This window comes from Elgaria multicarinata, chromosome 7, assembly GCF_023053635.1.
Source record: "Elgaria multicarinata webbii isolate HBS135686 ecotype San Diego chromosome 7, rElgMul1.1.pri, whole genome shotgun sequence".
Taxonomy (NCBI): domain Eukaryota; kingdom Metazoa; phylum Chordata; class Lepidosauria; order Squamata; family Anguidae; genus Elgaria; species Elgaria multicarinata.
This window is the reverse complement of record NC_086177.1, coordinates 28,623,576-28,639,728: the sequence shown is the minus strand read 5'-3', so window position 1 is coordinate 28,639,728 and position 16,153 is coordinate 28,623,576. Positions and strand designations below refer to the sequence as shown.

At 42.8% G+C, this 16,153-nt stretch overlaps 1 protein-coding gene across 2 annotated transcripts in view; it reads right to left on the bottom strand.

The window, feature by feature from the left end:
• LOC134401396 (serpin B11-like) overlaps nucleotides 1-15,689 on the bottom strand; it is a 48,031-nt gene extending 32,342 nt beyond the window's left edge. Inside the window, exons 1-5 of one of the 2 annotated variants that reach the window (XM_063130292.1) lie at nucleotides 15,505-15,689; nucleotides 14,594-14,644; nucleotides 13,896-14,039; nucleotides 13,439-13,556; nucleotides 13,011-13,153 (exon numbers count right to left, since the gene is read on the bottom strand). In XM_063130292.1, the coding sequence (XP_062986362.1) occupies nucleotides 13,011-13,153; nucleotides 13,439-13,556; nucleotides 13,896-14,039; nucleotides 14,594-14,644; nucleotides 15,505-15,672 (624 nt within the window). In that variant the 5' untranslated portion in view covers nucleotides 15,673-15,689. The remainder of the gene's footprint in view (nucleotides 1-13,010; nucleotides 13,154-13,438; nucleotides 13,557-13,895; nucleotides 14,040-14,593; nucleotides 14,645-15,504) is intronic. The other variant, XM_063130293.1, reaches the window with a different exon arrangement.
• Nucleotides 15,690-16,153: the final 464 nt, after the last annotated feature.

The following is a 16,153-nucleotide window of genomic DNA, read 5'->3' as shown; positions in this document are numbered from 1 at the left end:
GCATGTGCACACACATTTTCCACTCCCTGGGATGAAAACGGGGTGGGGTGAGGAAACATTGAGCCTCCTCTCCTGAAGTATCACAGCCCCACTCCAAATAGGGACCATGTGTAATTGTAGGAGAGTAAATCAAAGTAGCACACATAGCTCCTCCTCTATTTGAACATTTAGAAAAGGTGCGTATAACTTTTGCACTCCAGATGTTTTGGCCTACAACTCCCATCAGTCCTAGCCAGCTTAGCCAATGGCAAGGAATGACAGGAGTTGTAAGCCAAAACATCTGGAGAGCCACAAGCTGCCCACCCTTGGCCAACAATGCAGCAAGTAGCAAGTTGCAGGAGGCAAGGAGCTGAGGTCATGATCCAGATAGGTACGTGGCAGATAAGAAAGAGTAGAGCCAGTTCAGGAAAAAACTTTGGAGACAATTTCAATGTCACTCCGGCATGACTCTGACAATCAAAAGCAGCTAAGCTCAAATAAGCCTTCTACTATTCCTGCTTCTCAAAGAAACTCACTGCTCCTTCCCTCATAGCAGAACCAGATTCAAGACCCCATGAACACTTTGCCTTCATACATCTATTGCTGCCACCTCCACTTCCTTGACTAGCAAGAGTGGTACTAAGGTAACTCTAAGGTGCAAAGAGAGATGGGACTGATGGTGGGCCAAGTCCTCTGCAAGTGGGTGGCTTACCAGCCCCCATTACCAGCCCAGTGACCCCCCACCCCCATCTCTTTGATCTGCACTTCTACTTCCTTCTGTGGAGCAAACAGAAAATTAGACTTCCCACGAACTTCTGGCCCAACAGGAACAGATTAGCTTCTCCGTTGATAGAAACTTCCGCAACATGAAAACATAGATACGAACCCCACCCAAACAGGGAAGAAAATGGGAGAGGGAAGGAGGTCACAAGAGGAAAGAGCTCATGTCACAACAAAATCTTTGATTGCAGTAATTCACTATAATTAATTATAATAAAGATCAATAGTTAACTGAACACAACCTAAGTCCATGACTCAAAATAAGTTCATGAGCATCACAACAAAACTCACCCTTCACAACAACCACCCACTCTTCTGAGAAAAAAGGAATAGGTGATGCAAGACTGTATGAAGGCAACCTGCAGCCCAGAGGAATAGCATGTAGTAAGTCACTTTTTCATTCTCAATAAGCAAGGAAGTAGAGCAGGGGCCCGTCTACACTTGTCTAGATGAAACGTAACAAGTTGGCAGAGATGACGTCAGCAGTCACGTGATGCTGTTGTTGTTACGTTTCTTCTGACTTTTAAAACCGTTCCACTTTCTGTTAAAATCGTTTTAAAACTAACAATGTGCCCCAACCTTTCGTTGTTTTCAATGCCGTCTTTCAAAGTCATGTCTCGTGACCATGGTCTTTGCTTCCTGATTAGGACAAGTGAGGGCTTTTCTAGACGAGGGGAGGGAGAGCTGGCACAACGCGATGAGGGGGAGGGGGAGGGGGAGGGAGGGCGGTGAAAGAGGGGACAGAGGCTTAATTTTTTAAAAAAACTGCTTATCTTTCGGGGCGCACGTGGCCCCTTTAAGACGCTGCAGGGCTTCCCTCGTCCCTACGCATCGCCCCGCCTCCCTGCCGGCTTATCCCGGCAGGTCTAGCTCAGAGTCACCGGAAGAAGGAGGTTTACTTCAGAGCCAGTATGAGCATAATGAAGAACATTCTAAAGAAGAGTGTGCCGGGGTAAAACGATAGAAGAAAAGGTATTTCGATTGACTGGGCTCAAGTTGCATTTTGTAACGTAGCAAGGGAGGATGCAACAATGCACTTAAACAACGGTGCAATGAATAGTGTAGATCCTGCCCAGGAGTCTACAGATCATGGCAAGAGAAGGAAAAACACAGTTGCAGAACCCTCATAAGCAAGGTGGCCTTAACAGAGCTGACCTTGTTGATTTTGAAATAATGAAAAATGTGAGGCGAGCTTTCCACCCTGTCAATATATAAACAACATCCTTCACATGAACATATTGGAACTACTGTGGATCTAGAAATATTGATATTTTGAAACTTGTTTTGACCTGTGGTTTCCATCTCTTCATCTGTCACAACAGATGTGTGCACAATCCAGGATATTGTTTATAAGGTGAGGATGTGCAACTTCCTTTTCCAAAAGAATTTCCTAATCTCCGAAATCTTGCAGCGTATTAAAACAATTACTCTAGTTCCGTTTGTGAGCACAAAACGGGACACAGTGTGTAACATGAGGGCATGTACATATGCAACCTTGTCTTGCACAAGAACTTGCAATCTGCCTAATCTCCAAACAGAAATCCCTTGTTTATTAAGAACGGTTTCCAATATATCTTCTTATGCATTGTGAAGAACTTTGGTTCTGTCAAGCAAATGCTCATGAAGGGCAGTCAGATTATTTCGGGACTCCAACGACAATCCATACAGGATGCAGCACATTTGCTGCATTTACACAAGCGTTTCTGATCTCATATTGCTTAAAGTGAGGAGAAAGAAGATTTAGGCCTTAGCTAGACCTACCTTTTGTTTCAGGAGAGAGGAGGGGAGATCTAGCGTTGGGATTAACGCGAGATCTCTCCCCCATTTACACATAAGGCACGATGACCTCAGGAAGAGAGATGTCGCGCCCACCATTTGTTTTTATTTTTAAAGCGACAGCAGTGCACGAACGCTCGTGCGCTGAAGGTAAGTTTTTTAAAAATTTAATTTGGTTTCCCCGCTCCCCCCCCCCCAACACTGATGGGTGCAGCTCTGAGTGAGTAATTGCACGGAGCTGGATCAAGCCGCGGCAACAGGCCACACATTCCACAGCCCCGGGCTCAAAAAGCGGGCCCAAACTGTAGGGCTGTATCCCGGGACAAGGGAAGGATGATCCCTCCCTGATCCTGGGATCCCCTGTGCATCATGTGGACGCACAGGGACAATCCCAGGGTTCGCCTCAGGATATAGCCTGGTCTAGCTAAGGCCATAGTGGTAAAACACATGGACCTGGGAGCCATGATGAACCATGTAAATGCACTACTAAGAAACACACACACACGCACACACACACAAATTTTCAGCACTGATATTTTGGTATTTTAAACATTGTATACGTGCAATGCCCACACAATGTGCCTTGCTAAACCAAGACATATTTATTTAACTATAGTTTCTCATTACATCCAAACCAGGAAACTCTGATTACCAGCTTCAGAACAGCCACTATCTTAAACCATCTTCAATCTGTGGTTTAATGTCCTGACTTGTTACATAGCTGGTAAACGTAATTTCCCAGTTCAGATGGCACATTAGAGACTTCCTGGTTACTGGAAGTGTATCATGAGAAGGGAAGAGAAGGGTCTATGTACAAGGGTAAAAGCTCATTCATCTATCAGCTTCTTAAGCCACAATACGATCATCAAAATGCAGCCATTTGCAGTAGAGACCTTGCGCTCACCTATTTTGTGTATTACTTTCCATGAACTAAAAAGCAGATGCCTGAAAACCGCCAGAGGTCTAGTTTGCTAAACATGTTTGTTGGGTTGGGTAGGTATAGCAAAGCTGTGCAATTTCTCTAGAGATAAATGTGGTAGATTTGCTCTTGCTTGCTTGACTACTGGAAGCAGTCTAATCAATGAAACACACTCACAGTTTCCTACCATGACTATGCTGAGTTTGGTGAATCAGTTTTTAAAATGAAGATAAAAAGGCAGCATAAGAGCCTGTGTGACGTCACCAGCCCCTTACACTAGGCCCATCACATAAACTCAGGCCAAGCACCACCACCTGAAAACCTGAAGGAAGGTTAAATAAAACCTTTCCCCTAGCTCTGAGGGAAACAGGTTTAATATAGGATGTGGGAATACACTGGTGTGGGTGTTTAATAACTGTAAGGCAGGTAAATAATGCCAAGCTGACATGTAGTATTTGGTAGCTAACAAAATAAAAATAAGTTTATTGTTAAAAGCTTTAAATCAAAATATAATACTTTCAGTCCTGCCTGATCTAAAGTCTTCACAAACCAACCACCTCACCCTCTTCACACCAATCCTAAGTCCCTAGAATCCAATCTCTTCTTACTCAACAACTAAACAACTCTCCTCACACATTCAAACACCTCACGAATTCCCAACACTCTCCTCATATACTCCTTCCTCCCCATCTATGACATCATAAACCACACCCACTCAGTTCTAACAGTCCATCCTTACCAGACATACTAATCTAAAAATATACAAGATAATCAATTGTGAGGTAACACCATAGCATGTCTATATGTTTTGGTATTGTTGAAGCAAACAAACAGAAGAGGACCTCTGAGTAATTACCCAACTGAATAGAGCTGGAACATTGTGCAATGAAAGCTAAATGCTGTGCACACTTGCTTACTTAATAAATGTGCCCTATGGGTTACACAATATAAAAGATATACAAAATAATGAACAGTATGAATGCAGTTGATACTATCTTATATTCTGAATAAACAAAATAATGAGCAGTATGAACTAGGGGTGTGCACGGACCCCCCACTCCGCTTCACTTTAAGATCCGCCATTTTCGGATCGGCCTGCTCCGCCCCGCCCCCACTCCGCCTGTGCCCACTCCGCTCCGCTCGGAGCTCTGGATCCGGATCGGAGCTCCGGTCCCCCCCCATAGGGGGGGGGTACCGGGCCCTGCCACCATCGCCGCCCATGCGGCGACGGCGGCAGAGCCCGGTAAGGAGGAGGGGGGCCTTACCTGCCTCCATCCGTGGTCCGTCGCCGTCTTCAATTGAGCCCGTGGTTCCACCAGGAAGTCTGGGCCGCACTTGCTGCTGGAACCACGGGCTCAATTGGAGATGCTGACGGACCGCGGACGGAGGCAGGTAAGGGAGAGGAGGGCGGGGGGGTTACCGGGCTCTGCCGCCATTGCCGCCCATGCGGCGACAGCGGCAGAGCCCGGTAAGGGACCAAGGGGGAGGGGGGCCTTACCTGCCTCCGTCCGCGGTCCGTCACCGTCTTCAATTGAGCCCGTGGTTCCACCAGGAAGTCTGGGCCGCAAGTGCGGCCCAGACTTCCTGCTGGAACCACGGGCTCAATTGGAGATGCTGACGGACCGCGGACGGAGGCAGGTAAGGGAGAGGAGGGCGGGGGGCGTTACCGGGCCCTGCTGCTGTCGCCGCATGGGTGACAGCGACAGCGGCAGGGCCCGGTAAACCCCACTTACCTTTCCGGCAGAGCTCTGGATCGAGGCGAAGGATCCGCCTTCACCTCGATCCTCTTCGCCACGCTCCGCCGGCCCCCCAATCCTCTTCGCCTCCGCCTTAAGGGCAGGCGAAGCCCCCCGCTCCGCTACTGCTTCTCCGGTCCGATTAGAAGCGGAGAACATCCCTAGTATGAACACAGCTGAGGATATACAAATGGGCATATGATAAGCCCAAATGTTGTGGAAAGAAAATTGATTACAACACTGCAATTAATTGTTATAAGTTTACAGGGGCTGCTTTTGAAAACGGTCCAGAAAGTTTAACTGTTACAAAAAAAAAAAGGGCACTATGTTTACTAACAGGGACTGGCCAATGAGACCACATCACGCCAGTCCGCTTCCAGCTTCATTGGCTGCAGTCCAGGTCCGGGCCCAATTCAAAGTGCTGGTATTAACATTTAAAGCCCTAAACGGCTTGGGGCCAGGCTATCTGAAGGAATGCCTCCTCCCATATGTACCTGCCCAGACCCTAAGGTCACATCCTCAGGGGTCCTTCTCCGTGAGCCCCTGCCAAAGGAAGTGAGGCAGGTGGCTACCAGGAGAAGGGCTTTCTCTGCTGTGGTACCCTGGCTGTGGAATGAGCTCCCTAAGTTGGTTTGCACCTACACTGTATTCTTTCAGACGCCAGGTGAAGACCTTTTTATTCTCTCAGTATTTTAACAGTCTATAAATTAATTTTAAATTTGCTGTTTTAAATTTGTATTCTAAATTTGTATTTCTGCACTGATGCTGATTTTATCCTGGTTGTGCTTTTATATTGTACTTTATATCATGTTTTTATACTTTTATATTTTTGTGACCCGCCCCGACAGCTTCGGCTATTGGGCGGTATAAAAATGCAATAAATAAATAAATAAGTACAGAGCTGCTCAGTAAATAATAGACGACAACTCTGGATTGTGTTGTATGTTTCAATACTTCATCAATGAAAGTAATTATATTCCAGGCCACGCTCTGTATCACTCTCACTGTACGAGAATAAACTTCCTGAGTCAGGTTTTTTTGGATTGGCTCACTGTGATTCAGCAATTACTTTGCAGGGAGTACTTCTCACCTTCTGCAGTATTTAAATGGTGAGAATAGGTATAGGGTACGTTTAGTCAAAATAAAGTTATGAATTGAATCTGATGCTTGGAAGCATATGAAAAAGCAATGTATAGCATGAATAATACAAACAATATATCTACAGGAGCCATGTATTACATGGCTCAGAATCTTTGACTCGCAGGGTGTGGCCATTGCTCAGCGGTAGAGTACACGTCTTGTATGCAGAAGGTGCCAGGTAGCAGTTTCCCAGGCAGCTGAATTATATTTTAATGTGATGTTTATAACGTAATTACCTATCCTGGACCTTCAGTCTGGGAAGGACTGTAGATCAGAATCAACTTCGGTTGGTATGGCCGTTATGTCCATTCCTGGATAGGGATAGCCTAGCCACTGTCATTTATACACTGGTAACCTCACAATTAGACTACTGTAATGTGCTCTATGTGGGGCTACCCTTGTGGGTGGTTCAGAAGCTGCAGCTTGTGCAGAATGCAGCAGCTAGGGTACTCACCGGGATACCTAGGTCTGTCCACATAAACCCTGTACTAAAAGAACTGCACTGGCTGCCTGTTAGCTACCGAGCCATGTACAAAGTTATGTTATTATCCTATAAAGCCCTAAACAACTTGGGACCAGGATACCTAGAAGACTGCCTTCCCTTATACACACCCAGATGACATTTACGATCATCAGAGAAGGTCCTGCTCGTCATTCCAAGATGAACAGAATGTCATCATGAAGAACCTCGACCGGGGGCCTTCTCTGTATCAGCACCCACCCTCTGGAAAACCCTGTGCAGTTTGGGAGGCAGAAAATATAACCTTTCAAACGCCTCCTGAAAACACATTTTTTAAAGACAAACTTTCCCTTGATTATAATTTTTGTGGTTTTATTTATTGATTGATTCCAATTTTTATACTGCCCAATAGCCGAAGCTCTCTGGGCGGTTCACAAAAATTAAAACCATTCAAAGTATAAAACAACAGTATAAAACCATGGTATAAAATACAATATAAAAGCATAACCAGGATAATGAAGGTACCATGATTGGATAATGAAAGCCAATATATGCATGCATATTTAAATGAAAACATAAAGTGATTATTCAGTGTATTGGTGGATGGGTGGAATATTAGAAATATGCAAAACCTGTCTGGTTTGAATTGAATACTTCCCCTCCCTTATACTGAGGCAGCACCATCTAGTAGTGATAGATCCTGCTTTTTTAATATTTAATATGCCACTCAGTCTAGGTGTCTGCATCTGTGGCTTCTAGGAATTGACTATGACTAGTCATGTAGAACTAGATCTGTGTCATGGCCAATATATAGGTGTTTGTACATTTATAAAAGACTAATATATGTCCAAAATGGTAATACTAAGTATCTCTCCTTGGTTTTGTTTTCAAGGCACAAAGTTCTGCCTGATGGCCGAATTACATGTGATACTAAATGCACCATTAGAAACTGTATGAGCTGTTCGTTTACTTTGAATTAACAACAGGCTGGAGGGACAGCAATGTACAAATAGAGGAGATTTAACTTCCCCAGGTGCTACCCTGCTCTTCTGCATGAATGGATTTCCCTTCCTAAGCCTAAAAGCAGCCTTATTGTGCATGATTTTCACTGGAATCATAACTGGAGGGTGAAAACGCTCTGAGTGGTTAAAAACCTGAGTGATCAGTTGGGACATTGCCAGTTCACAGATTCTCTCTGTGTTCACTCAGTACAATCAACTCAGCAAACAAATTCTGGTACACCTCTCCCACCCCACCTCTTAGCATTTAATTTAGCCACACTGGGCTACTAAATGCATGATTTTATCGATGTGAAATGCATAATTTTATCAATGTCATGTCATGTAATTAGGGTGACCATATGGAAAGGCGGACAGGGCTCCTGTATCTTTAACAGTTGTATAGAAAGGGGAATTTTAGTAGGTGACATTTATATGCATGCAGCACCTGGTGGAACTACCTCTGTACTATAGTGACCAGATACAAAAAAGTGCAACACCTGCTGGTATCTAGGTTTGGTCCAGCTGCTTTTATTTATTACATTTATATACCGCCCCGTAGCCAAAACTCTCTGGGTGGTTAACAAAAGTTAAAAACAGTGAACTTTAAAAACAAATAAACAAAAGTTAAAACCATAAAAAGCATTGCAGCTTCGAAGCCTCCAGCACTGTTAGAAACACTTATAACAGCTGAACTTACACATCGATTAGAAGGTTAGACTTCCCATGAAGTTCTGGTGAGACAGGAAACAAATCAGAAAGGAAGACCCATCCAGTCATAGGATTTGATTGCATCATTACAAAACACTTCCACAACAAGAAAATGTGGACAAAACCCCCACCCAAACAGAGAAGAGAATGGGGGAGAGTGGGGGAAGGTGAATGGTAGGATGTCAGAAGCTGACTTCGTTGAGGCAAGGCACACGTCAGTAAAACCTTTCATTGCCATAATTCATTGCACATGTTTACAATAAACTGAATGCTGCATAAATCCATGACCCCAAATCAGTTCATGCACATCGCAAGAAAAACCACTCTTCACAAGAACCCCCTCCTCATTTTTTTCTTTGAACAGGTGATGCAGAATGTGTGAAGGCAACCTGCAGCCCAGCCTAACTTTCCATTCTCAATAAGCCGGGAAGTGGAGCAGGAAGGAAAGAGGCCTCCAGACCATGGCTAGATCTACACTACTACTTTATAGCAGTATTGAAGTGCACTGATAACTGTTGGGGCACAATCCACATTCCATAGACCGCTTTCATAGTTTCCTATCAAAAATTATCCAAAATGCCACAACATTGCCATTCTGTTACTGTGTGTAAATGCACAAGGGAGATGTAGCATTGCCATGATGGAATTGTAATGATTTGACGGAAGGTGTAGATCTGGCCTAGGGCAAGGGAAGGAAAAAAAACATGTCATGGCTGCAGAACCCTCTTTAAGTGAACCTTCAAGACTACCTTCTATTACATCCACAAAAGATTGATTCCCCACTCCTCTGTGAGTCAATTCCCCCTATAGAAAATGGTTTCTCTACCCCAGTGCAAGAAGCAGAAAGAAACTGAAAGTCAAATTCTACTTGATACACCACCAAGGGAAAATGGGTGGTGGTGGTGGGTTAATCACCCATTGTAATTTTTGCTGTCCTTTGGCTGAAAAGGATGCAAATTGTACTCTACTTCTAGGAATTCACTTCTTGAGTGTTAATCAATACAAACACCAGTATTTTAATGTCCTGCTTTATTTTAATGTCCTGTTATTGCGATATTGCAGCTTTCAAGACTTTTCACAGAACCGATTAGGCTCGGCAACTTCACAAAACATCTTTAGGGACATGAAACCAAAGACTGAAAAGGAAGCATATGCAGACGAACTTGGAATATCAACAGAAGCCTCTGCATGACATGCAGCTCAGAAAGTCTGGGGATACACTTTTCGTTACTGTGATCTTCAGAGCCATTGCCAAAGTATGTTAATCTCATCTCATTCCAGACTTTCAGAAACAGAAAATGTTTCACTTCACAGGTGCTGAGGTAGCAGAAGGGGTGGAGGCATTGCAGGAGGGATATTGCATATCCAGCAGCACATGAAAGGGGCCTTGTGGGATCATAGCAGAGTCTAGTAATTCCCAACCAGATTCCTGAAAACAGTAGTGTTGAGCCTATTTAGGTCTGAGGGCCAAATGTGGCGAAAGCTGTCCAGGGCCTAATTTCAATGGTGGGTTGGGCCAAAGACAAAAAGGAACGAGGGCCAAACATGCCAGAACATTTTAGCTTAATGCTTTTAGTGACGGTCATTAAGTTTCAGGAGAGGCATTTCAAACCATTAGAATGAAGTAAATATGCATAAAAACTAGAAATCCATTAAACAACCAGAGGTTTGGAAGATACAGTCAGAAACATCAAAAATAGCATGTTGAAGCTCTTACTGGCAGGAACAAAGCCGTACGAGAGGCGTTTCAATTCTTTAGAATGAGGGAGAAACTGCACAAAAGAGAGGAAGGTGTAGACCAAGGAGTTGGTGGTGGAGGAAAAGGGATGGGGCCAACTGGGTAAACCCCAGACGGCCAGTTTCCCACCCTAGATTTAGACAATGGTTGCCTTCCGGCTAAGCATAATAACAATAATTGTAGTAATGAGACAGCCTCAGAAGGTACTGGAGACAATGGTATGGTTTTCTTTAAGATGCTACAAGGAGGAATTCCTCCCTCAGGAGACCAAGGGTGACTAGTGTGAATGATGAAATTTTGGTTTACTTGAAACACGTTGTGCGTAACAAGAGAAAATTGGAGCAATTTCTTAAATCAATCACACCATTTTCTTCAACCACCCCTATTTTGGAAGGGTGTTGTTTGTTTGTTTTTTGAGGGGGTTTAGAATTGGTGCTGCCCACTCCTCTCTTCACTCCAGTTATTCTGATTAAAGCCCAGATGTACAAAGTCTTCTCTTCTCTGAGGAGAGTGGGGAATGCTTTATTGTGCGCAACAATTCCCTTCTCACTGCAGAGAAGAAGACAGGCCCACAAAGGAGTTAGTTTGTTAGTGAGTTTGCCTAGGTAAGCAAAAGAGAGATCAATCTTGGGATTTTGTGCTTTTTTTAAGAGGGCAAAAAGCAGAAATGTTAGCCAAATAGAAGATGGAAGCCTAATCTACAACAAGCAGAACACTGCACTACGAAAGCAGTATGAAAGTGGTATATAAAAGGCAGGAGCCACACCAAGCAGAGATAGAGCAGTATGAAAGTGGTGTATGGCATGTATCAGTGGCCCCCATCAATTGTCATTGTACTTCAATACCGCTATAAAGCAGTAGTGTGGCTCCTGCCTTTTATATACTGCTTTTGTACCACTTTCATGGTGCAATTTCCTGCTTGGCGTAGATTAAAATAGAACTAATTATATATTTGTTTTTTTCAAGACTGTAACATCTTGGGTTCACAACTAATATTAAGTTGCTTGTTATTTTTTAAACACCTATTGTGGTGAGAAATATTTGCCACTGAAGAGGATGCTGCCTGTTTCATTATGTCTTATAAAGAACAGGAATGAGTGATCAGCTCTAAACTCAGAAAGAAGCGGCATGCTCGTTATACGTATTCCCACACCAGTGGCAGCTGCTGCCTCTGTGCCTTCTTCATCGACTTCGATATAAGATTGATGAATGACCTTGGACACTACCAGGTCACGGCTTCCTGACATGCCAGATAAATCAGCCTTTCCTTGAGTAAACACGTCTGTCATCCCAAGATCACTTAAAGCTGGTTTGAGTTGATACTTCTCTTCCAGCTTGAACTTTGGTAGAAAAACCCTCACTTTTTGTTTTCGCATGTTTGCAGAACTGGTCCATTCTTTTAATTTTGCATAGGTGAGTTCCCTTTCAAGCTGGCAAGTAAAAACAGAGAAATCAGTGCCAATGTGAGTGAAAGGTATATCGTGAGAGAGAAAGAGGAAGATTCATTCATTAATGAAAAGACAATGATATTTCTCCATAGCTGCAAAATCATTTGCAACAAACTGTTGCTTGCAAAACACAGTATTACTAGGTTTATCTGTGGAAATACGACTTATTTCAAAAAATGTTCAATAGCAAATTCCGCCATTATTATTATTATTTGCATTTGCAAATGAAAATCTTTTAAAACACAATGGCTGAATTTTCAGGTCATGCTAGACAATAGTTTAGCATGATGGGAATAAGAAGGAAGATGCCACACAGTGTGTGAACCCGAGGCGATCTTTGGTTCATTCCTGCTGTAGTTCATTCATGGTACTTGTTACAGTGGCATGTGAACGCAGCAAGAAGAAACTGAGGGTCAATGAAAAATGCCCTAGATACTTTTAACACCTGCAGTATCATTAGTAGTACAATAAAACTAAAACCGAATCGATATTCAAGACCCATTTAATAACAGGAACTAATGTTCAAACATCTCTAGGGGTTTACAGTATTATTATTTTTTTAAAGCTGGGGCAGTTGAGAGAGGATCAATTGAATGATTTACCCCATTCTTCTCCTCAGTGAACAGATTAACAGAAACATATATATTATTACTTGCAAAGTTTTAACAGTTCATTTAAATCTCTCTGTTAAATATTTCAGAAATTGAACCAAATTACCTGGCATAAAGGTCCTTTCAGTTCTGGCAGAAGGATTATCATACTTATCTCATCGTTGTCATATGGAAGCTCAAGGACTTGCATTGGGAGGCTTGGTATTTTAGCCAGTTTAAATTCACCCTCCTGAAACATCAGTTCTACATTTTTGAAGTGAATCTGTAATAAATAGAGGAGCAGTCAAATGTAAAATAGCAGTGTTACAAGAAAAAGTGGCAATATACTCTATAGCCCTGTTGAGACAACATGCTAAGCCATGCTTAGACTGCAAAACCTTTTGCAGCAAATGGTTAGTGATTATGTTTAAACCATGGTTATGTTGCCACCATGGTAAGGCAGTTTAAATTTCTGTGATGCCTCAAGGCTTCTGTGGGCTCAGAGACAGCACTCTGTTCCGGTTGGCTAGAGAAAGACTTTGGCAGGTGTTGAGTGTGGTTGGCCAGTTTCTACAGTTACCAATGTTTTAAGTTGTTAGTCCAGACCACCTTCTGCCAAGCCAGGAAAAATGATGTGTGTCCCACCATGTACAAGAGGGCAGTTGGGTTTTTTGGATGGATTGGTGGCTGTTGTAGATAACTTTCCATACCCACAAGGTTTTAGATGTACAGTACCTGGTCAGTATAAAAAGGTGCTTCATGGGTGTAGTCTTCTTTAAATTTCAGCTGCCATTTTCCTTTGAAGTATATAGCATTCACTAGGACCAAGATGGCTGATGGATCAAGAGACTTGCTAGGAAACAGGTCCTTGATTTTACCTTTTCAAAAATGAATTCAAGGGAAAATGTACGTTGAGATGGCTCTGCATTTTCAATTAGTTCTGTACTGTAATGTTGAACAGTATTAAAGAAGAGCACAGAAAACATGAAAACAATACATAATTAGCAGTAAACTACAAAAGAGTAGATGCTCATGCCTTTTATCTCTGTGTAACTGTAAGGCGAATATTGTACAGTATAGCCTGAAACCTTTCCATTGAAATCTTTGATTATTCCTAGCTGATAACTTGGAAACAAAGTGGGAATTAACCGATGTCCCCTTACCATTTGTCTGGCTTTCAACCCAGGAATTAATCTTCTTTCTGGCTTCCTCAGCTGCGTGCAAAAAGTCAACTCTTTCCAACTCAGCATTGTAGAGCTCTTTTGTGCATTGTAAATATTGCTGCCCAGAATTAAAAACAAATGGGGGAAAGGTAAGATGTTGACTCTTGATCATCTGCAATCTTGAACATCAAAACACCAATCCAGGTAAAATTAATTTCCCTTTTATGCCAACAGAACAAGTCAGTTGTGACTAAATTGCCCATTTGCTTGAATAGTGTGTCAGTCATGGATTATGGTTTTTGTTGCTATTTTATTGTGTTTATGTTTTTATTGCCTTAAATATTTTTACTCTTTTTATGCATTTTATTTTTTGTGAGCTCCCTCAGGAAGGCTTCTGTCCTAAAAGCAGAGAAAAATATTTTCAATAAATAAAACAAATAAAAGCATTACTTCTCACCTGATGGAATTCATATTGGTCTGAACCATACAGCCTACTGGCAACACTCAGTGCATAATTTTTGGTATGATGGTTGATGGCTGATAAGAGTGCCTTGAACTGGGCTTGAGGTCCTCCAGGTTTATCGCATTGAGTCCCTGAAACCTTCAAACAGCACAGAGCGTTAAACCATTCATAGTTTATAAGACATATATTCTTATAAATACAGCAAAGGGAGCTAGAACAGGAGCTCAGACATGATTCTGGGGGACAAACTTTTCCTTCCATTGCCCTGTATGCCTCAGTGCTTTGGACAAGAAACTGTTTGTAAAATGACTAAACCTAAAGAAGGGTTGCTAGATAGAAGGGAAAGAAAAAGATTTAGGAGCATCCTTGAGTTTTGTCATATATTTTATGCCCATCCAAATTTAGTTTGGAATATAAAGTTTAGGAAAAGAAAATGATTTAGGGGCATTCTTGAGTTTTGGTGTTCTTAACCAAGGGGAGATTTGGATCTTAGATTGGACTTGGTGACTCAGATTTTTCTTCACTATGCTACACCAAGCTGGGTGAGTTACAAGATAAGTGAACCTCACTATTGGAAACAATTACAGTTTGGGATTATCTAACATTTTGGAAGGATAATTTGACAAGGCCTTTATGTTCCCTCCCCAATTAAATGAATGATGTAGATGGGATATGTTGGATCATCTTCTTACAGGCAAGTCCTTAGGGCCTCCAGATCCAGTGATCTCATTGAAGTGAAGGACCTGCAATACAGAATATGGAATGAGAGACAAGTGTTGTGACCTGTGTAGTTGTGACGGTCTCTTATCCTAAGTCAATACTTCTAAAGCCACTGAGACATTTACTGAGTCCTCCAGAACACAAGGTTTAAAAACACACCATAGTACTGCTCTGTTTTACTGAGCTTGGGGCTTAGGGCCATTCTCCTCCCCTTCCCAAGACACATTTCTCTGCTTGTACAGAAATTGCAATGGATGAGCTTCAGAGTCATGTTTTTCATTTTTGTACTTTACTGGCAGCATGAAGCAGTGATGCCAATCAGGGCAGCTGTGAAAAGCCTCTGGCTCCCCGAAAAAGCAGCCCCTCACTCCTATCCCAGTGAATTTGTGCAGGACTGATGCAATTGGGGCAAGGTTAAAGCCTTCCCCCAACCATATGTGCATGGGTGACGGCGTGTGCATGCACTCATGTGCATCTCCCGGGGTCCCGCCAACAAGAGATGTTGCCCACACAGCCAAACTGTTTTGCACTCCTGTTCTAAGGAAACTGAATCCTGGGTGAGAGGTGGAAACCCTGAAAGCTCTCTCTGTTCAGAGGTGGGGTGCAGGCACATACAGGTATTTTTATTGGAAAGGCGATCCAGGAAGAGGAGGTCCTTCCAAGAGAAATTCCACAATATTCAGGGGCAATAGCTCAGATTCTCACATGAAAAGCTATCAATTGGATGTATTTCCTGGTAATTTTCACACTGCTAGGAGAATGTGTGTCCCTTAAAACACTTTTCATAAGCCCCATTGTGGCTGGTTAATATTAAGCCCCGTACAACAATACAATTAGGATAATAGGACACCTTCCATAAGCCCCATTGTGGCTGGTTTCCTACCTTCTCCATCTGCTTGGCAGTGTCACCTGCGGCACCAAGTAAGACCATGGCCAAACCTGCCGAGGCACTTAGTGGGGAGATGAAGATGTTTTCCCTATGATACTCTTTCATGATTTTTTTAAAAAGATCCATACTAAATTCATTGTTTGCATCAATGAGGGTAGTCATGATGGAACTGATGATACCTGAGACAGAAAAACAACAGGTTCATTTCACTGTTAGCCTGGATCAGTCTTTTAAAATAAGGACAAATGAGGAAAGATGGATGAGCAAAGGTCAAGGTATTTGTGATATTTCCTATAACCTGTCAGTCATGCCTTCTACACCCATGAAATAACGTACAAGTTACATTCTCATCAGCAACTTCTTAGGAGAAGAAGCCCTATTGAGAGATAAAATGGGCATTACTTTCATTCTATCCCTTTCCACCCTACCCTTCATTTTTAGGATAGGGTAGGCATGGGAGGAAATGGTCTGGATTGGGACCCTAGCAATAGCATGTGGGGTGGGAGCACATTTCAGGTGCATTGGGTTCCCATTGCAGATTTCTTTGGCTGCACCAATACATGTGGTAACCAAGGTCCCTCCCAATTCTATAATTCTAAGTGCTTTATATGATATTGCAGTCAGGGCCAGCACAGTGTTTCCT